A 22,204-nucleotide genomic window follows, 5' to 3' on the forward strand; every position below is an offset into this window, starting at 1 on the left:
AATAAGAACCAGATGAACATGGAAATATCAGGGGTAAATAAAGTTCAGATCACAGCAAAACAAGCCCATTATATGTACAATCTCGAGTCTTTACTTCAAAAAAGATTATCTCGTGACTTTATCTGAATGAATATTGAATACAAAAAAAATATTTATATATAAATAATTACAAGTTATGAAGTAGGAATAGGAATATCTTAAGCAACATTCCTAATCGAAACGTACTTCGATTTTTTTCTTTCTGGAAGTGGGTAAAAGCACTCTCAAGGACATTCTATGATGTTACCCTCTTAAAAAATATGAAAAGACAATGGTAGCTAATGTCCGCTTACATTTCAGGCGCAACCAAAACATTTACTCAGAGAAAACAAACTTGATGACCCAGCTTCTGGCTCAGCTTCGGGCTTCTTGCGTGGAAGATGCTTCAAGAAGGCTTTGACAGCTCCTGTCACACCGTCCTCATTCTCCATGGCCTTAGCAAGCTCTACAGCACGCTCCTTCACCTAGAATTGTTTTTAGCTAAACTTATGAAACAACTTCTCGATTTACCTTGATTAAAATAAATTTCAAATTGCTTCATAAAGACTCCAGAGGTTTTGAAAAATTATATTGTCAATTAGATGTTAAAAATAAGAAGTTACCAAGACTCAACCACAATTTGGAATGATCTAGACTTCACATCCACCAGAACCTCTGAAGTAACAGAAAAACCCACGATTGTTTAACAAAAAGCAATATGCTTACAACCACAATCTCCAGGTGGAAGTTGTAGGATTAAACTTCTCTAGACACCTAGCCAAACCATAAAAAGAAAGAAAAGGCATTGGAAGGAGAAACCTACACTAGCATCTATGCAATTGTATACTTTGACACGAGAGGTGAAAGTACGACTTATAATTACGATCTAGCAATCTAGCCAATACTATTCAAAATGAAGAAGCTAGCTTCTACTAGGATAAATAGTCGAAAACTTGGAATGACAAGTTTATTCTTTCTAAGAAATTGAGAGTTACCGTGGGATCAAGCATGAAGTTTATGGCATCTACCAACTTGGGAAGTGAAAACTCATCAACTGGGATAGGTGCAGGACCCACTCCTCTTGCATGTACTCGATCCCCCCAGAAAGGTTGATCCCCAAAGAAAGGAACGATGGTAGTAGGGCACTATATTGCAAAAATAACATGGATCAATAATAAGGTAGACATTAAATATGAGGAAGTAGGTAATGAAAGTATATCAAAACATATCAAAAGGTTACAGAGTAATTACTGCAGCTTTTAGACCAGCAGCCGTCGTTCCAGCACCTCCGTGATGTACCTGAAAACAGTGTGTCAAACCATAAAAATTGCCTATGCAATAAAAAAGATAATCAGCATGAAGAGAGATATACAAAAAATTAAAAATAAACAAAATGAGCAAAAAACCCTAAGCATAGTCATATAGATTGTGCCAGGGATCTCTGGCCAAGTTCAAACAAGAAGACCATATCACAGATAGATTTGGCCTATACCAGGCAGCTTTATCATGCTACACCACATAAGCAAAGAATTACCGATGAAAAGTCTAGATGTCTGTATTCAATTTAGAGTTAAATGAATTTAAAATGAGTAATAGATTTTAAAAAGTATTTGATGGATTGTTGTGGAATTCCATAAACTCCATAAAGAATCTATAAGAATCCAATAAAATCTTTGAAATTAAAACTAGATTTCATTCTGACAATGTTTTTCACAATTTCATTTTTAAAATCCTTTCAAATCCATTAAAATTCATCATTTTTTAAAATCCTTTCAAATTAATGATTTTTTAATACATCTAGATTTTAAAAGAATTATACAAAATCCTAATTGAATACACCTGAATTTTAATAGACTTTTATAAAATAATATCATGAGACTTATTTATACTCCTTTAAAATTTAAATCGAATATCTCTAAACTTTTAAACACTTTTAAAATACTCCAAACTCTAAATTGAATACACCTTAGATATAACTGTACAACAGTAGAAACAAGACTAATATATTAAAACTTACCACGGCCTTGCATTGTAAAAAGAGCCAGTCATGAGGGCAATTGTCCAATAAATATATGAAGTCCTTTGGTTCAGTCACTGAGAAGAAAGAAAATCAAGTGAAGATTATTGCACAGATCGGAAGAATTATACTTTAGTTACACTGTGACAGGAACTGAAAACATACAGTTTCCAAGGCCACCCCAGCCTTTGTTAATTATACCCCTCTGTCCAGTTCTTTCCAGTGCTTCCACAATTATTTGGGTCATCTTTCCTGGCTCTTGAACAGGCTAACAATACAGAAGAGAAAGGCTTTAAAAAACAATATCAGGGAGGAGATACCAGACAGTTGAAGCCAAAACACAAATGGGATCCCCAGACAATTATGGAATAAAATAATATTGACAACAAAGATCTTATAGGCAGAGACAATGCAACGATAAAGAGAGAGAAAGACTTCTAACTCACAAGGCTACCGAATCCAATATAAATAGGTTTATCACCAGCTTCAAGCCATCTTACAAGTGGCTCTGGTGGTTCATAATTTGATGCAAGATCAAGGAAGCAAAATCCCACCACATCAACCTTTGGACCCCAATCTGCAACCACAGTAATTAAGTAAGAAATTTATAATTAAACATAACCAATAAAGATTTATGCCTACTTCAGAAAGAATATAACATAGTGTCTTTTTTTTTCTTTTTTTTTGGTTCTTTTTCCCCTGGTTGGAGTAGAATATTCTGCACTATATTGTCAAGAATGAAAATTAAGTGAAAACTAAAAGATGATAGCCTAAAAGGTCTACAAGGAAGTGCTATCTTAAAACGCCTTCAACCTTTTGCAGCAAGGGGAAGGCAAGGAGAGTTTTAAGATTTTAAAATTTAAAAAAAGTAAATGAAGAAGAAAAGAAAAAGAACGAGATGTACATATACCCTACAGAAAGAGACATCCTGTACACTCCAGCATATTTAAACCTAGGTTTCTCAAAATTTCCTTAACAGTATTGTCCAAATGACACAATCTTATAGAATATGCACAAACTTTGACCCGAGGAACTCCTGATGTGAGTAATTGAAACTACAAATGCATACTATATAAACCTAAAGCAAACCACCTTTAGGTTTAGGAACAAGGTGGGGACTCCATATATATCCATGTGGAACATCCAAATCTGAGCCTTGTGAACCACTTAAATATGTGACAGGTCGAAGTTTCAGCTTTTTCTTACGAACATCATTAATCATGTCCCTAATTCCAAGCCAAATCAAAGAGTCCACAATTTGATATGACAACTGAAAAATTGCAAGATCAGAACTTTGTTAAAAGAGACCACAAAACTGTATGACAAAATATAATATAATTTTAAAATAAAAGTCAACATGGACACAAAGATAAGGTTCAGCGAATATAACAATATTGAAGAAGGTCAAGAATCAAACTCACTCGATATCCAGCTTGTTGCTTAACACGGGACAAAGGATGTGGAAATTCACTAGTTGGCCTGGTGGGAAAAGGTAAAACATATGCAGTGCAGATTTTAAACCATCCATTTAAGGATGTTAAGTAATGACCAGGCAGTACAAAAACAAAATACAAAATACAAAATTTAACTCCAGAACTAGAAAAACAATGATATAATCTTAGTAAGATTCCATTACCCAGATAAGACTTACGTCCAAGGCATTGTGAAAAATATATGAAGTGGTATTTTTAGTGCCTCTGCCACATGAACATGCCCTAGAAAAGCATTTGTGAATGTTAGTAGAGAACAAAAGACAAGCAATTTGAATGTAAGTAGAACAAATCTTCAATAGGAATAACAAAACATTGTAGAAAATATAACAAAATGTACATTAAGCATCTTAGCACAAAAACAACAAAATATATATACATATATATATGCAGCCTACACACTCCAGATGGGGGAAAAAAGGATAAAATAAATAAATAATAACAAAAAACAGCAAACACAGAAATAAAGACCTGAAATTATTGGGAAATGATGAAGGACCATGGTTAAAGCTATTGCTGACATCCAAAGATGGTATCTCTCAGTCCCAAATTTCCATAATCTATAATGTATATCCCGCTATACATAATTCGATTCAACAAATTCTACCACATACATTACAATGTTCTGTCACAAAAGTATTCAACTAGCAATCTAGTGCAAAAATTATTTCCAATGTTCTGTCACAAAAGTATCCTACCAGCAGCTTTTTAATCAATTGACAGCCATCATATGTAGAATAGAACCGGTCAAACAATTCGGCACTTGTGTGTTGTCAGCCAAACCAATCAGGAAATGCAAATTGAAAAGAGATGGGAGGAAAAAAAATGTCACACAGTATCTTAATTAAGTAAAAGTCTTTCCACATGGATTTATTTTTAATTATGCAAAATCCATGTAGCTCTCCATAAACTGTAAAATTAGGATGAAAATTATCACCTCAATAGTATAGATGCTTTAGAACAAAGTACAAGGATGATAATGGATATCAAAATTAGTATGTAGAAACCATATAAACAACCCATTAGTAACACTAGCTAACCGTATGCTGGAGGATTGGCAATGATCGCATCTGCTTTAAAGGGAATCTTAGAATCCAAATCGGGTTCTTTACAAGCCGGAAGTAGAGAGTATATGATTTCCTTCATTTGATTCCGTTGCACAGGTATCTCAGATGGCCCCGATGGCAAGAATCCTTTATTTTTAACCATATCTGGACAAGAGAACCAAAAATTAAAATCATGATAGAATAGATAAACTACTATGGAAATCTAAACTAGGTATTGGCAGATAATTCAATTCTATTCATGCAATGTATTCATGCGAGACACCTTAACAATTTCTCTACGCATGTTCTAAGAGTGTGCACATATTTGCATCTAAATGTGTGTACCAGTCAGTCTAAATACTTCCTTCATGTGTGTGTCACATATAAGCATGGAAGAGAGAGAGGGAAAATCAATGTCCTGCAAAAATTACTTGGGTAGAAAATACAGTATATATCAGCATTAAATAAGGATGAAAAATCTATCAAAGCAACAAAAGAGCAAAACTGGACTTCATAAACTATAAGCAATATTCAAGAAATCAATTTGAATGCTTGGTAAAGCAGCAGCATCATCGCTTTGCATAGTGCCCACTAAAAGCTAGTGACCTGTGCTTAAGGCAAAGATAAGCATGATATATATAAACATCTATAAACAAGTAAATACCATCAGTATAAGATTTCCCTTGCTGACAAGAATAAAATATTGATAAAGAGCATATAAAACACTCTAACACCTAACACATTTAAGAAGGAGGCTTTACAAGGCATAATTCACACCAACAAAGGAGCCACATGCCCATATTTGCCATACAAACAAGAGTCAAAGCAATTCTTATTTTTCAATTTATGATTTGATTTGACAACTTTAACCATTGATTATATTAACCATCATAAAATGATTAATTCATATCTATATTGTTCATCCTTATAAAAAATAAAAACCCAAAACTATAATTTTTATCAGCAAAAGGAGTGTCTTTGGTACATACAGCCAGCAAGAACTTTGGGGTCACCGCCTAAAGGATAAAATTCCAATCCAGCAGTCAGAACAAACTCTTTAAAATTTGAATGCGTTGCTAACCTAACACGATGGCCATAGTCCTGCAAAAAATATTTTCTCAATGAAAAAATGGTATTCTAAATGTTTAGGAGCCTAAACAAAATAGGATTGTAAACGACAAATCTACCTGTAAACGTTTGCCAATTGCAATAAATGGTTGAACATCTCCACGTGTCCCGACAATAAGCATTACTATTTGCAATGGTGGTATATATTGAAGGTCTGATGCATCAAGAGGCTCATCATCAACAACTTCAGCATGAGTATGGTTGGATCCAACCCCAAGGGCTTGGGGTTCAACATCTCCTGGAACTTCAAACTCAACCGTTCCATCATCTTTCACAGTAGCTATTCTGTTCAACAATTTAAGCTGCATGATAATATGCCGAGTAAATAAGTCAGCATTGTAGATTCAGAATCTACATAATTCATATTCAAAACAACCTGAACTAGAAAAATGATTTACGAGGTAAAATAAGTAATACAGAGCACAGCCATTGTCCTTTTAACTTTAACATTTTGAATGCTCAGACCACTCATCGATCTAAACCACTTGTTTACATCTCACAATTATTTATGTAATTAGCACATATAATGTAGTCAATATATGTGTATATTTTAGTTCCACCAAATTGGAGAATTATGTCAACGAACCAAATGTTTAAACTTATTTTCAGAGATTAAATATTTCAGACTTTAATTCTGTAACCATCATAGAAAGCAAATGTCCTGCAAATAAAAATATGACACCCAGGAATTAAACGAGCAACACACTGACACCCAATCACATTAACATTATTCGAGAGATTACAAGGTAGTCCATTCATCAGTCGCCATATATCTGACAAGTAAAGTGATTTTGTTTCATAGAAGAGTACGTTTTTCCAGATAATGGATTAAAGCTGCGACAAAATTGCGACAAAATACTATAATCTTCCTTTTCTTTTTGGGGCTGCAAATAATTAGTCCTCAAGAAATATTACCACTGACCTAAAATCAAATCATGGGTAAGAAAGCCATATAAGAATTTGAAAACTATTTATGCGAGGGAAAAGATTTTAACATGAAAAGTAAAACCAACGGTCACATTAATACTAATGTTAAAACGAATTAAAATTTAAATGAAATTGCGGGGAAGGCTTATATATATATTTTTTTCTTTCCCCTTTTGAGATAAAATAGGTAAAGGGCCTATAAATAGAAATTATACAAGAAAACAGGACGCAATGATTGGCGGATGGTACCTTCTGGTGGACTGAAATTTTGTCATCAAAAATTTGTGCTGCCTCCTCGGAACGAAAGCTGTAATGTCGGTGCCTACTTTCAGTTTTAGATCTTTCCAATTTAAACTGATCTGAGCCTGAGGTCGATTCGTATTTCTCAATATCTGATATCTCTATCGGCAATGTGTTTACCTTATGAACACCCCTCCCAGAAATTCCTGGATTCAGAAAAATAAGCATCATAAAATTGCATAACCATATTGTGTATAAACCATAACAAATTTGAATTTCAGTGTCACCAGCTATATTCCAGCTCTCGTAATTGAGAGCCGTGAATTTTGGAACCCCAAATTCCACGGATCAATTTTACCAAGAATCGCGGAAAAAGGCAAAACAAAGAGGAAAATAAAAAATATAAAAAAACCATTCCTTTACAACATTTGTATGCGGAGTTTAAGCACGAGTTGAATTGAAAAAGCAAACCTGGTGAGTTACTGCCGCCATTATTCGCCGGAGCACCATCGCCGGCGTTCTCTCTGCTTTCCATTTCCTTTACACCACCAGACTCTTGCTCAATTTTCGCCGGAGCTTCGCCGGAACCGGAAGAAGAGTTCCGACGAGCTTCCAGCGGTTCCGTCATCGCTTGCACCGAGTCTGGTGAGCTGACTCGACGGTCTCGCTGGTCCTCCAGATCGGAAGAAGCTTCTAGAAGAGATTGGTGAATGATAAATTTGAAAGATCGCCGAGCGACCAAGCCAGCGCGTGGTCTGGATTCTAAAAGAAGAAGATATGAAAGCGAGAATTCAGATTTTTAAGAGCCAGATTCTTTTGTGCAGAGGCTGATTGGGAAACTGAGAGAGCGAGCACGTTCGTGGGAGTGGGTGATGGGTCTACGATGGTGCTTTGTTGAGTACGTGACACGTACGCAACTGCCGCTATGGAACTGTATTCTTCGTACACCCTGCTGTTAACTTGGTAGTTCCGACAAAAAATTTAAAAAAAAAAGAAAAAGATTTTCATTTTTTCCATACTAATTTTTATGAACAGGGACTTAACGGTTAAGTGCAACTCCAAAAGAAAAAAGAATATAAAAAAGGTCTTTTTTATTTGGCTGCAAATTGAGATTTTATTTTTATTCTGCAATTCGATTTTGTAATTTTAATTTCATAATATAAAAAAAAAAAAATATATATATATATATATATATATTTGGTTTTATGAAAAAGACTTTGTTATTGAATCCTGAAAAAGTTGTGTGGACCGTGGACAGATTGCCAGACAAGGCTTCAAATGCATTTAAAGACTCCGCGTAATCATTTCGATCTGTCCTTCAAAATAATAATAAATATATTATATAATAAATAAATAAAATAAATCATCTAAAACTTCACAACACGAGGCTTCCCCAGCTTAGTTTCTTTTTATTTTTATTTTTTTCTTTTTTTTGGCCTTTTTCCTTCCAAAAAAGGTGGAATAAAGGATGGTGAAGATCTTCTTCATTTCTTTATAAATGGAGGATCTTAATTCTGGTTAATTAAGTTATGCTGTGTCAACATTTTAGATTTAATTAAGGATGTTAAATTTGTTGTAGTCATTTATTAACTTAGAAAGAATCCTATTACTTAATAATCTGTGCTAATTTCTTATATGATTTAGAATGAATTTGATAAGTGAAAAAAAAAATTCATAAAATATAATAACATTAATCCTTAGATCTTGATTTTAAAACTGGGTGATGAAATTCCCTTTTCCAAATTTACTAAAAATGTAATATATATATATATATATATATATAAGTATAAAACACAAGTTGGTTATGAAATATTTTATAAGTGCTGTATATATTATTATTATTATTATTATGTGGGAAAAATTTGTAAAATCAAGTTCTTATTTTGTCCAATTTTCACCATTCATTTTTATTTTTTATTGTAAGTAAATTGATAAAGTTAATAATAGTTGGAATAATGATAATTTGATAATAAAATTTAAGTATAATTTTGCTTTTTTTTTATTATATTTTAGGATTTTTTTTTTTCCTCCCTTACAAGTAATTAATAAGTCTAAATTTTATACAAAATCTAGCACCATTTAACGAGTAATGAGATTGTTTGCAAGTTATGTTAATAATGACAGCATTCCATAACCTTCAACCATTGAATCTAAAATTTTCACATATGACACAATTTATTAACCAAACTCAAATTATCCATTTCTGAGAGGATTTTTATCCAAATGGGATACATCTTTTTAGGATCTACATAGCTACATAATAATTAAAATAAAAACTCCTAATTCATCTTGAAATCTTAAATATTAAGCAAAAGAAAGTGCACAAAAAAGGCAAAAGATGATTCTCGATAAATTCTTTATCGCATAATAGTTCACTGGTGGGGTAATAATCTCTGTCAAATCTTGTGAATATAACTAAAATTCGTTTTCAATTGGAATAAAGTTGAGGGCACAAACAAAAAAGTTTTGGTGCATCGACATTCTCTCTTTTGGTCACGACTCACGTCCATCTTCCATATATCTAACAATCCCGGTTACACGTCCAACTATGATCTGCCCGTCTCCTTTAACTTACCATATATACAGGGAAAGTAAAATACTTTATGAACCACTCGAAGTCTTAGGATTAGCTTATGATTAATTTGTAAATAATAAATGATAATAATTATTAATTTTTTCAATAAAGATTATATTGTTGTCGATATGTAAGTTGTAAGGATAGATAAACAAGCAAATAAAAAACAAAACACATCAAACCTGGAACCTCCCACCGGTTTCTTTTCATTCTTTGATTCAAATCATTTCTCCCATCTGGTAACAAAATGGGTCTTCGTTGGTATGAACCCACAATCCTAAGTTGGGTTTAATAAGATTTGTATGGACAATCATGCTAACCATTTGGGCCCAAAAAAGTCCACTCGACCACTCTCTCTCTCTCTTTTTTCTATTTATCTTTTGTGTGTGTGTGTGTGTGTGTGTGTGTGTGTGTGTGTGTGTGTGTGTGAGAGAGAGAGAGAGAGAGAGAGAGAGAGAGAGATCAAAGGTGTAAGAATTTTTTTGGCATTGACTTAGAAGGCTTTCTTATTTAGAGTTCATTTTTGTTATGAAATTATCAAATTCCTGTTCAAACTTATATTTTAGAGGTTATAAATACATTTGATAAGATATTATATTGAATCATATTTGTGTAAAATTTAATCAATTTGAATATGATATATTAGATTTTTACATAAAAATAGATAAAAACGAATTCAGTTATTAAATTATCATATAATTCATTATCCAACCTATTAATTTGTTAAAAATTTATATAAATTTGAAAATTAAAATATAATTTAGGTTTCAAATAATATATATATATATATTGAATATTACAAATACACTTGTTTATTTTTAGATTTTTTGAAAAAGTTAAATTAAAAAATCATATTCATACATATTTAAATAATAAATTAAAGTTTTTTTAATATCATAAAAACTTGTATAATTATAACAATAATTTTTTTAATTGATATAATGGATTTACAATGTTGTTTCATATGTTAAATTTATTAATCTATTAGTGATATTATTAGATATTTAATATAATATCGTCAATCTAAATTCATAAATTATTGTGCATGTTCATGTTATATAATATTTTACCATATCTAATTATAAGCATAATTATTTTCATTTATACTAGTTAAAAAAAATTAAATTGACTTATTTGTGTTTTACAATTTATCAAATACAAATATGATCAAATTCATAATTTAAACTTATTAACAGTGGTTATTATCATCAAAATTATTTGAAAAGGAAGAAGAAAATAATCTCAAGGGCTGTCTTAATACAATAATACTGGATGGATGGTAAATTTTTTGTTTTAATGTGACAGTATGATTACTTTTAACCAGATGGAGAGTGTAAGTTTGTTGAAAATCCAAATGATTAGTAAAGTAGCAAATGATGATCGATTGATTATTAAGTGGTGGTTACTTGTTGGCCAAGTCCTCAATTACAAACCACAAATTTGCACCGCTCCTCTTGTCATTATCAGTCGACCCTAAAAAAATTAAAATATCAGATTACCCAAAATGCCAATTTTCTTACGCCAATTGGTTACTGTAGTCGGTCCTGACATAGGGAGATATGAGTGCCAAAATTTGTTTCAATATGCATTTATTTACGCCTACAACAATAAGATTTTGATACCCCGATGGATTTGATTTTGGTTTTGATTTTGATTGCCGTGGTGGATATGACGTGTCGTTGGGAGCGTGGTCTACTAATCTCAATCTATCAGCAAACCCTTCGAAAAGTAAGTCGGTGTTTGACAACCCAACTGTCAAACCCATAGCCGTCCCACGATCCAACAAATTAAAAAAAAAGGCCTAACAAAAACGATCTAAATTAGAGCTGTACTGATAAACAAGAAGTCACTGTTTTAAAATGAATTTGAAAAGGCACTTTGAATTCTTCATATATAATATAGCTATTTTTTTTTGGAACAGGTTAATGTAGTGTGTGTAAAGCTGACATAAGAAATAATAAAAAAATAAAAAAAATATTTTATCTTTTCTTCCTAGTGAAAAGCAACGTTTTATATTTTATTCATTAAAAAAAAAAAAGATGATTAGTGTAATGTGACAAAAACTGTTAAAAAAAGCATTAAATAATAAAATCATTCAGAAACCATTGTATAAACTGTATTAAGCAATAGTTATCATCATGTAATCAAATAATAATAAATTAAAGAGCGTTCATAATTTTTTTGAAAAAGAAAGTAATGGTTTTGCCATTAAACAATTTAAGATCAACTATAAATCAGATAATGTTTATGGAATATTATCACAACTTCAAAGTTAAACCATTTATATATTCGATCTGTGCACGAGCCAAGACCATGACAGAGAAACATTCATGCCCACCATCATGTACAATATGCAGACCACATAAATGAAGCTATATCAGACGGTTGTGGACCGGGTGGTCCCACTTGTGATCGTGCTCTCAGTAATCCACCTGTATTGTAGTTTGACTCATGTTTTCTTCCCTGACCAATCCTGTTGTATAAACTTATTTTCCTCGAATATTAATACTGTAAAAATTATTGTGTAATTAGTATTATAATCTCCCAATTTTTTTATTTTATTTTTTAAAATGAATATTAAAAAATTGATGCTTTATGTTCTGTAATGAATGCACATGTACAATCAATTATGTAAAAGATGAAACTAACGACTAAAATTCATGCACATGAAGAACCTTCATTGAATACGTGAATATGGGACTCAATAATTTCAAAATTCATACACACTTCCCAGACATTATAATGCACTCTCTCCACCACATCTCCATATAATAAAGAAGAAAACGGGAAATCAACTAATATAAAGAAAATATGTACAATTTCCAATCCCCGGTCAAGCTCGGAAATTAAGTTGCACCCAGATTAATGCTGAATAAATAAGAAAATATCTGACAATAAATTGTCAAAATATTAAAAATCAAGTAATCTTTTTTGATCAGTTGCATTTATTAAAAGATTAAATGAAATTTACTAATAAAATTATATATATAAAATAATGCTTGTGGATGGTTTTCGTTCACAATATATATCTACAATAATGCTTGCGGATGCCTGTATTTAGTTAATATTGCAGGTTAATAAGCAGTATGTACATAAGAGTGGAGTAGAAAATAAAGGGAAAATTTGACCAGGTTGGCAATAGTTGTTTTAAAAAAATGATTTTAATTAGTTCCTATTTTTTTGGTAAATAATTATTTTAGTGTTTTTTTTAGTTGCCATTGAGCATACCAAACTTATAAATCATGATAAGATATTGTTTGTTAATTTGTTATGGCTGTTGCAGGAAATGAATGATTACCAACCCTTAAAAACAACATTTTTTTTACATCTAACCAAAAAGAAAAATGAAATCTCAAAAAAGCTTGTCCCCACACTTTCTGCTTTTTGTTCAAAAAATTAATCGAAGTTGGAAAAAAGAAAAACGAGAATATGATAATCTCGTGTTAAATCAAAATAAAAATCAAAATCAAATAATAATATATATGTTTTTTTGTCTTGGGATAAGAAATTACATATTAATATTTTAATTTTTGTCCATTTGTTTTTTTTTCTATTCTAAAAATTCCTTAAATTCAGTAGCTGTTCACTTTTCAAGAAAAGTTCCAAAAAAAAGTGGAGAGACCAGGGAGTCCATGTAGGGGGGTGGAGGTGAATATTCATTCAATAAAACATAAAAAGAAAAAAGAAAAAAAGAATAATAATAATATTGGTCGTAACAGTTAAAAGGCAAAATCTCTCTTGTGTCGATGCCGCTTAATTCTCGGCAATGTCGCTCTCCGACGCCCGAGATTGAACCCTGTAGGCGTAAGCCACGCTCTCTTGTCTTCTCCTCTTTCCTTTTCCATCTTCAATCCCAATTTGTCGTCCCCCAATCGCCTTCTTTTGTTTCCTTCCATTTTTCTGCACAAATTCACCCGCTTTTTCTCGCAGCAATGAGAGCTCGGAATTTTCAATTTGGAGCTCCGATGCGAACGTTCATGTAGATAACAGAATCGCTGCAAACCATCAGGTAATTATTATTATTATTATTATTAATTTTTTTTTTGAAAAAATAGGTTATACTGTTTTTCTGGTACTCTTCAATTCCATTTGAATTTTGAAATAAAATACTTAGTTTGAAAATTGTTTTCTGTTTTAGCTCGTAAATTTATTTGAAATGTTATTGCAATTCGGTTTGAGTGTTTAATTTTGAAGAGAATTTCGAAATATGATCTGTGATTCTATATAAGCAACGATTTGTTGAAGATCAGGGATTTTGACTTGTCATTTGTTTTCTGGTTTTCGTCTTTCTTATTCTAGCTTGTTCTGTTAATGATCCAAGATTTTTTTCGCATGTGTGATTGTATTAGGCTGAATAAAACTACAAAGAAGTGGGGTTGTTTCTGTATATAAATCTTTGGATTTGCTTGATTGATTTCTCAGCTTGATTTCCAGAGGAAGTAATAAGGTGATAACGTACTGGGGGGCTTCTAAATCCGACGGCAGTTTGGAAAGATATATGTTTTACGTTGTTGTACCAAAGAAATTCGGACAAAATTGGAGAGTCTGCTAATACGGAGAAGCAGTTGCATGCCTGTTCTTCATTTGTGGGTGGTCGGAGGGGAAATTTAGCAGCCCAGGTAGCTAGCTAACTGTTTTATGCAGCTCAATAGGTCTGAGAACTTGTTTGATACCATGACCAATGAGGTTCCTGGTCCACCAGGACGTTGGATCAGGCAAGAATCTACCTCAGTTGTTGCAAATGTGGGGAAGAATGTACATGGTAAAAACGTCTTAATACACACAGGTGAGGAATTTTCCAGGGAGTATGTTCAGGATAGTGTTTCTGGGCGAAGAATTCCTTCTGGAATTAATACGGCTCAGAACCATGAAAAGAAAGTTCCTTCTGTTGCTAAAGCTAGGAGCCACGAAAAGAGAGTTTCTGCTGTAACTGATATGACTCAGAACCATGAAAAGAAAGTTGGATATGATTGTAATCAGAATCATCAGCTGGGATATGAGGATCTTGCTCGTATTCTGGGGTTAAGGAGGATGAATTCAGAGTGTGCTTCGGAAACATCTGAATTTCTCTCTGCAAAAGGATCTTCCAGAGAGATTGAAGTTGACGGTTATGTAGATAAATTAAGCAGATGCAACAATGAAGAAGGAGATAATGGGCATGGATCAAGGAAGCCTTGTGGTGAACTAAATTGTGATACTTCTGGTTTTGGACCAACTGGTCCACTCAATTATAAATCTGATTCCCATAATTGCAACAACTTTAGTGGGTCAGGAGTTTTAGATGGTTCTCAATCTGAGAAGTTGAAAGTTCTCTGCAGTTTTGGTGGAAAAATTTTGCCTAGGCCCAGTGATGGGAAACTCAGATATGTTGGGGGAGAGACACGTATCATCTCAATCCGGAAAAATATCTCATGGGATGAGCTTGTGAAGAGAACGTCAAGTATTTGCAACCAACCTCATTCTATTAAGTACCAGCTTCCGGACGAGGATCTTGATGCTCTTATATCTGTGTCTTCTGATGAGGATCTTCAAAATATGATAGAGGAGTACCATGGGCTTGAAAGGCTTGATGGTTCTCAAAGACTACGGATCTTTTTGATTCCTTTAGGTGAATCTGAAAGCACAACTTCCTTTGAGGCAGGCACCTTACAGCAAAGCAATCCAAATTACCAATATGTTGCAGCTGTTAATGGTATGGCAGATCCTAGTCCTAGGAAAAATGCTGGAGAGCTGAATTTAGCAAGTGAAGCAAGTCAACCGGAAACTAAGACATCTGCATTTCCTGTGGAGATTAAGAGTAACTTTAATGCCTTGAATCCTAACCCATTTTTAGAATCCCAGAATATAAACAGATCTTATAATCAGTCTCCTCCTGTTACTCCAATTCTGCATCAGCATGGAGATTCCAAGATTATTCACATGCTACCACATGGTGATAACTCATGCCAGGGTAGTTATGAGAGCAACTCTTCTTTTGTTTCTACTCAGCTACATCCTGAGAACTCCAGTTACAAATACCCTCCAGCTGGGGCATCAAGTTCAATAAATTACCATTATCATGACCCTTATAAGCTTGCTGACGTTGGATATCAAGATCAGCCACATGGTGGAAATTTCAATAACCTCAATCTGAGCAAAGAGTTGGCAACTCCTTTGGTTGTCGATCAAAATGATGGTGATTTTGGTGGACTCTCCCTTGAGAGGCCAGTGCAAAAGGAAAGGACATTTCATTCTGAAAAGCCTAGTTTGCGTCTGGAAGATCCTATGGGTCTGTTGTCGGAATGTAATGACTCTGTTGATTCTTTCCGGGGCATACCACATGCATTTTCTGACTCCAAATTGCAAGAAAGTGGAGGGAAGTCTGTAACTGCACACTGTTCACAAGAAGGAATGAGCCCATCATCCCCCTTGAACTTTGCAAAGGCTCAATTGTCTTTGCTGCTGAACTCAGGTGTCTCACAAGAAAAGCCAACCAAACTGCATGAGAATATCAATATCGTCAATCCCTGGGAGCAAAATAAGTTAGTAGATGATGGGTCACTTGAAGGGCACAAAATACTGGATCTCCCAAATTCTTCTCCATGTTGCGAAGCAGTGTGCAGGAAGGAACCTACTCAAAAGGGTACTGGTAATACTGATGACAAGTTTCAAACTTCTGAAAATAATCTCTTTAAATCTGCGTTTATGATGCCTAATCCATGTGAGAAAGATTCTTTGACTTTGGAAACAATGAAGAGAACCAATGCAGTAGACCCTCTATTGGACCAAGAAGGAAAGCTTTATGGAGGGAGTTTGCTTACCGCAGGTGTGGAATACAAGAACAAATTGCCTAATAAAAACCCAAATCCATCTTTTACAAATGTCTCTGAAGATACAATACCTACATCCTCAGCCATGGATTTCAAACCTATGGTAGATAACTTGGTCGAGCATCCTATTAACTGTCGACATGAAAAAACTGTCCCTGATCTATTGGGCACAAGCCAAATAGTTTCCAGTGATCAGAATTGTGCTCTGACTGGGAGATTGATTGATGAACCAGGAAACAGTGACTCAGGTACCGCAGATCCAGAAATTCCAGGCTTAGGTCCGACTGTGAGAAGGCTCTCACACAATGGAAATTCTTTGTCTGATCTAATGCCTGGGTCGTCCAATGATTCATTTGTCCCTGAACCTGCACTGGTTCAGCCTGTTGCTAGTAATATGGTTCATGAAGAACCCTTGCTATTAAGCTCTGTAAATTTGCATCCATTGCAACCTCGTGGTGATCCTGGTATAAACTCAAATTTGCAAGACCAGAAACCGTTGCAAGATGCTGGGTTTAAGCGAGAGGTTTCTCTCCTTGATGATGATTTTGTTGGCTATCCAAATTCAAAGGTTGAGAATATTGGCTTTGGAGGATCCAGTTATGAAGAATCTAATGTTGCAGATGGTAAAAATAAAAATCAGTTGGAGTCAGTGGTTACTGTGGAGGATGTGACTGATGTTGTTCTTCCTGGCATTCAGTCTTCATCCACATGTACTCCATATAACATGGATGAAACCATTGGTTATGTTATATCCCCTACTGCAACAGAAGTGGAAAGCGTCATTCCCGAGTCTGAGTCGGAGGTAAAATTCATTGAATTTATTGGTGTCTAGTTTTAATATCATATATTTATTTATTTATATATTTATATATTTATTTTTCCTAGTTCTAATTGCTTCTTTTATATACAGGATGGTAAAGCATATGATGAGGACAATGGACCATTTACTGATGCAATGATAGCTGAGATGGAAGCCAGCATCTATGGCTTGCAGGTTTCTCACTGATGTCTTAATTTTTTCCAATTGCAGTTTTTTTTATTGTATATTCTATTACCATGTGGGAAAAGTTATTTGTTTTTCTGGGTGGACCCTCTGCTAGCTTATTGATGGCATAGGCTATCCACTATTTGTCTTTGGAAGAACTTTTATATTGTTTACAAAAACTGATAGTACTTCCTGAATACTGATTTGCTTGTGAAAACTTAGTAATCGACTTCTTTAATTAAAGAGCTGACTCTACATCTGATTATGATCTTCCTGCTGTTTTCACTTTGTGATGCATAAGTATGATTTAGATTGTCAACTTTTCTCATGTCTCCTCATGGAATTGTTTCATTGCCTGAAAAAGAAAAGATGTTTGTTACCCCTTTAGTCTATAATCACTTAAACCATGTAACTTCTGACTCATGCTTTATCTTGAGTAGAAATATAGAGCTCAATAGTTAATTGTTATTGATTTATGTATAGAGCTGTCCGCAATCATGATTACAAGGTAATTCTGTTTGCCTACTAAAGACAAAGTCGTAATGTATTCTTAGATAATTAGGTAGCAATATGGGGATTCATTTGGGATTTTTATTGCATGGCTTTAATGTTGGACATTCATAGCTTTCTGTTTAATGGTTCAGCTATAGAGCTGTAGTTGAAAAGGTATTGTTATTCTAATTTAAAAGGGAAGCAGGAATCAGAGGATGTAATGTTAATCAGTGGCATAGCCATGTTTTATGTGGATAATAAGGGCCATGCTTCTAGTCTCTTTGATTTCTTGTTGCCAGCTACTGCACATCTTTATTAACCTTACTGAGGGTTTTCCCACAAAAGAAAAAAAGAAAAAAAGAAAAAAGGAAAAAAGATCTTCAACTGCTGATTCCGAGCGTAATGCTTTACTCTTGACGTACAAAATTTGTCTTCTTGCTTCTGATGTTGTCTTTGATTGATTAGGTGTTGTTCAGTTTTGATAAAATCACACCTAATGTGACTTATTTTTAAAAGACAGCTTCCTGGTATATTTCTAGAGGTGTTTGTAATTTTATCTATATGCAACTGAATCTTTTTATTCTGATGTCCAGATTATAAGGAATGCTGACCTTGAAGAACTTCAGGAGTTAGGATCTGGTACATATGGAACTGTTTATCATGGAAAATGGCGAGGAACAGATGTTGCCATAAAGAGAATTAAAAAGAGCTGCTTTGCAGGGAGATCATCTGAGCAAGAACGGTTGGTGGGTCTTCTGAACAATTTTATTTTTCATGCACCTTTTTGGTTTCTTTGCTTTGCATTTTTATTGTTTATTTTGTGGGTTTCAAAATGTGGATGATTTCTTAGGAGGACTAAACATTTGATGCCATTTGTAAGTTATTGAAATTTTGAGTAACTTCATAGAGTAATTAGGTATATATTCAACCATACATCTACCAGAAGAAAAGATACTGGTTTCATCGGGAATGTAAGCAGTGTAGTTTATAGTCTGTGTTCTTTATGTACATTAATGCACGGATGTTTGGTGTGAAAATTTGAAATGTTATTCTTTTAGCTGTTATTTGTTCTTCATGTGAAGTGAAACTATTCTCTTTGGTTGTATCAGACGAAAGACTTCTGGAGAGAAGCACAGATCCTCTCAAATCTTCATCACCCAAATGTGGTTGCATTTTATGGGGTAGTACCTGATGGAACTGGAGGAACGTTGGCAACAGTAACTGAATATATGGTGAACGGATCACTTAGGCATGTCCTACTTAAGAAGGATAGGTAATTTAACCCTCATTTCCTTTCTTCAGTTATAGGTTTCCTACTGTTATTTATACTTTCTTTGCACATGAGGCAGATCGCTTGACCGTCGAAAAAAGCTTATTATTGCCATGGATGCGGCCTTTGGCATGGAATACTTGCATTCAAAGAATATTGTCCATTTTGATTTGAAATGTGATAACTTATTAGTCAATTTGAGGGATCCACAAAGGCCTATATGCAAGGTAAATAATTTGAAAATCCAGTTATCACTTGTCAAGAAATATATCCAAATACACTTCAAATTAATTTTCTTTCTAAGGCTCTTTAGTTCATGCTGAAGGCTTTGAAATTGAAGAAACTGAAAATTCTACCAAAAGATAGACTATTTCCAATCTATGTGCTTCCATGGTGAGCTAAATGAGAAAAAAAAAAAAAAGGAAACTGGCTGAAATTGTTTACATTTTCTGGTCATAGAATAGCTAGGAGCGGCATTTGATACTAATTTTGTGCGATTTGTCTGAGGAAGTTCCTATCCTCGACATAAATTCTCCAGTTTACTGCTTGGATTTTCGTAGGTTGGAGATTTCGGATTATCAAGAATTAAACGAAACACTCTAGTATCAGGTGGCGTGAGAGGAACACTTCCATGGATGGCACCAGAACTGTTGAATGGTAGTAGCAACCGGGTTTCTGAGAAGGTTGGTAGGATTTTGTATATGTCATAAAGGTAAGAGAAAGAATGGGATTGTTCAGCACCGCAATAAAAAGTGTGGTTTTGATTTTGATAGGTTGATGTTTTCTCATTTGGGATTTCAATGTGGGAAATCTTGACTGGGGAGGAACCCTATGCGAATATGCATTGTGGTGCCATCATTGGTAAGCTTAAACCATCTTCCTCTTCATTCATAATTGCTGATTCTGAAATGGTTACAAAGTTATGTTTGTTCACAAGGAAATAAATAGATATATAAATGTATGTGTGTTTGAATTTATAGTTTCCATGATATATATCTCAAAAACAGTTTATGAGTGTATAATGCACCTGAGCCAAATTTCTGTATTAGCTGTAGAAGGGTAATATATTCCTCAAGATACGAAAAACTTGATCCATCTAAGTTTCAAGTACAGGAATGTCATTGCTAAAATTACAATAATTATTGTTTGCAAGTGGCAGTTCTTATACATTTAAACTATTTAATTCATGCTACTGTAGTGTTCTTATAAGCTCATTCAAAATATTTAAAAAGTAGAATGTATGCACCTCCATGATAATTTTAACTTCTAATATGTTACTCAAAAATATAGGTGAGCATTTATTATTGTGTGATACTGTATGATTGCATCAGTAAAATTATGAGACATATGGCTATATGTGTACATTCAAAGGACTGCAGAACTTGTTCTAGAAACATCGGTGCTTGGTTTCGTTTGTTTATAGTGTATTGAAGCATAGCTATATTTGTTATTATCAGTAAATATCTACTTTTTTTGTTTATTATTATTATCAAATTTATGCCATAAACGTATAAGAAGATTGAACGTCATCTTTGGCTATTTGGAATCAGAAAATTTAGGAAATCAAATTGGGCAATTCATGATTTCTCAATCATTAATAGCAGAGTCATAACTTTTGAACACCAGTAAAGGTGCTTTACACTTGATAACCTATTTATTTTAGTCAGAATTATAAATTAGTTTCCATAGACTCGGTTACTTCTATTTATATCACATTTCCATTTTCCCTATTTGCATTGAGTAGAAATTTTACCATCAAGATATCCTGATGGAATTTAGTGCGGGCACCAAAGTCACAACATGTTGCGGGATAAATTCATCCCTCAACATGTTACGTGATGTTGTTATATGCACCAATTTCATTAGGATATCCTTATGGTAAACAGACTGTCACGTTGAGATCATATGTGGTGGCTACTTTTTTTTTTTTTTTTTTTCTCTTATTATTATTTTTTTTCTTTAACTCAATTTTTATCGACTGATTTCCTAACTTGTGAGTGAAGGGGGAATTGTGAAAAACACTCTTCGACCTCCTGTCCCGGAACGCTGTGATCCTGAGTGGAGGAAGCTGATGGAACAATGCTGGTCACCTGATCCTGAAATCCGACCATCATTTACTGAAATAACTAATAGGCTGCGAACTATGTCTATTGCGCTTCAGGCAAAAGGACCTAGTAATCAGACAAGACAGATGAAGCCTAACATGTCCTCGTAAATTAAAGGAGATAAAAAGCACATATTTTATTTTTCAGGTACCAGATTGTCGAGCATCTTCAGTCGAAGCTCATTGTTTTGAGGATTGAGAAAAACTTTGCGGTTGATCATCCCTACGGTTTGATGGTCTGTTTTTCCTTCATTACTATGTTGATAAAGATAAGTTCCATTTGTTTATTCTTTGTCACAAGAAAACGCGAGATGAGAGTAGTAAGTGATGTGGAGATCATTTGCAAATTTTTCTTCTTAGTGTAGTGTAATGAAATTTTCCTGGAAAAAACGAGTGTCCATATGTATATATACATAGAAAAGCATGAAAAGCACTATTATCAATTCAATATTGCTTGACACAAAGTCTTTTGATTCCTTTCATGTTCTTTTTCTTTTTCCATATTGACTTCACGAGGAATTTTTATTTATTTTGTGGGGTGACTCCAGAATGTAAGATAGTCCATGAGAAATTACAAGGTAGTTTCGTATTGTTACCCTTCCATTAGGTGCTGATATTGTAAATTTCCTGAAAATGAACACAGATTATATAGTGCTTTTTATCCTCTCATTCAGTTCCAACCAACAACCATCTGATACAAGCCTAGAGAAGGACGTTTGACTAAAACATGCTTTCTTTTTCCTTATAAGGGAGATGAAGCACGAACTGTTTTGTACTACAGGCTGATTATCTCTTTAATTAAACAGTGGCTTTACGACAAGTTTTTGGTTGAAATTTTCTGAATCTTTAACAACCATGCCGTGGGTCCCTTGGATATCTTTCCATATGCATTTATTGAACATCCAATTGGCTACCCTTCCATGGGACCCACTTATGTGGCAGCCATCGGTCAATGATGAGTTAGTCTCCCACTGTCTTGTGGTACAATGATAAACACAACGATTTCCATTCACACCTCTCCGACCAAGAAAATAAAGCAAAAAGATTCACAGTTTTATAACCGATCTCTCTTGGACATAAATTTATGATTAAGTTGATAAAAA

At 33.8% G+C, this 22,204-nt stretch overlaps 2 protein-coding genes across 10 annotated transcripts; one reads left to right on the forward strand and one right to left on the reverse strand.

The window, feature by feature from the left end:
• Positions 1-89: 89 nt before the first annotated feature.
• LOC107426763 (sterol 3-beta-glucosyltransferase UGT80A2) lies at positions 90-7,810 on the reverse strand. Of its 2 annotated transcripts, none has more exons than XM_016037032.4 (14): positions 7,338-7,805; positions 6,876-7,072; positions 5,759-6,001; positions 5,561-5,672; positions 4,566-4,736; positions 3,687-3,750; positions 3,457-3,514; positions 3,128-3,305; positions 2,482-2,612; positions 2,201-2,303; positions 2,036-2,112; positions 1,270-1,317; positions 1,014-1,163; positions 90-503 (listed from the first exon to the last, which is right to left on the reverse strand). In XM_016037032.4, the coding sequence occupies exons 1-14, from the start codon at positions 7,492-7,494 to the stop codon at positions 336-338; spliced, it is 1,857 nt and encodes a 618-aa protein (XP_015892518.3). In that variant the 5' UTR covers positions 7,495-7,805; the 3' UTR covers positions 90-335. The 2 variants fall into 2 exon arrangements, with proteins under 2 accessions (XP_015892518.3, XP_048336877.2); XM_048480920.2 differs by having other exon boundaries at positions 362-503; positions 1,259-1,317; positions 7,338-7,810.
• A 5,227-nt stretch (positions 7,811-13,037) lies between these two features.
• Positions 13,038-21,578, forward strand: LOC107426719 (uncharacterized). 8 transcript variants are annotated; one of them, XM_016036967.4, is made up of 10 exons: positions 13,040-13,245; positions 13,372-13,450; positions 13,791-17,052; positions 17,161-17,244; positions 18,321-18,473; positions 18,837-19,000; positions 19,077-19,224; positions 19,558-19,680; positions 19,771-19,858; positions 21,001-21,578. In XM_016036967.4, the coding sequence occupies exons 3-10, from the start codon at positions 14,080-14,082 to the stop codon at positions 21,210-21,212; spliced, it is 3,945 nt and encodes a 1,314-aa protein (XP_015892453.3). In that variant the 5' UTR covers positions 13,040-13,245; positions 13,372-13,450; positions 13,791-14,079; the 3' UTR covers positions 21,213-21,578. The 8 variants fall into 8 exon arrangements, 7 of the variants coding, with proteins under 7 accessions (XP_015892456.3, XP_015892453.3, XP_024932783.3 ...); XM_025077015.3 differs by having other exon boundaries at positions 13,864-17,052; XM_025077016.3 differs by having other exon boundaries at positions 13,876-17,052.
• Positions 21,579-22,204: the final 626 nt, after the last annotated feature.

Source organism: Ziziphus jujuba, chromosome 9 (genome assembly GCF_031755915.1).
Source record: "Ziziphus jujuba cultivar Dongzao chromosome 9, ASM3175591v1".
Lineage (NCBI taxonomy): Eukaryota > Viridiplantae > Streptophyta > Magnoliopsida > Rosales > Rhamnaceae > Ziziphus > Ziziphus jujuba.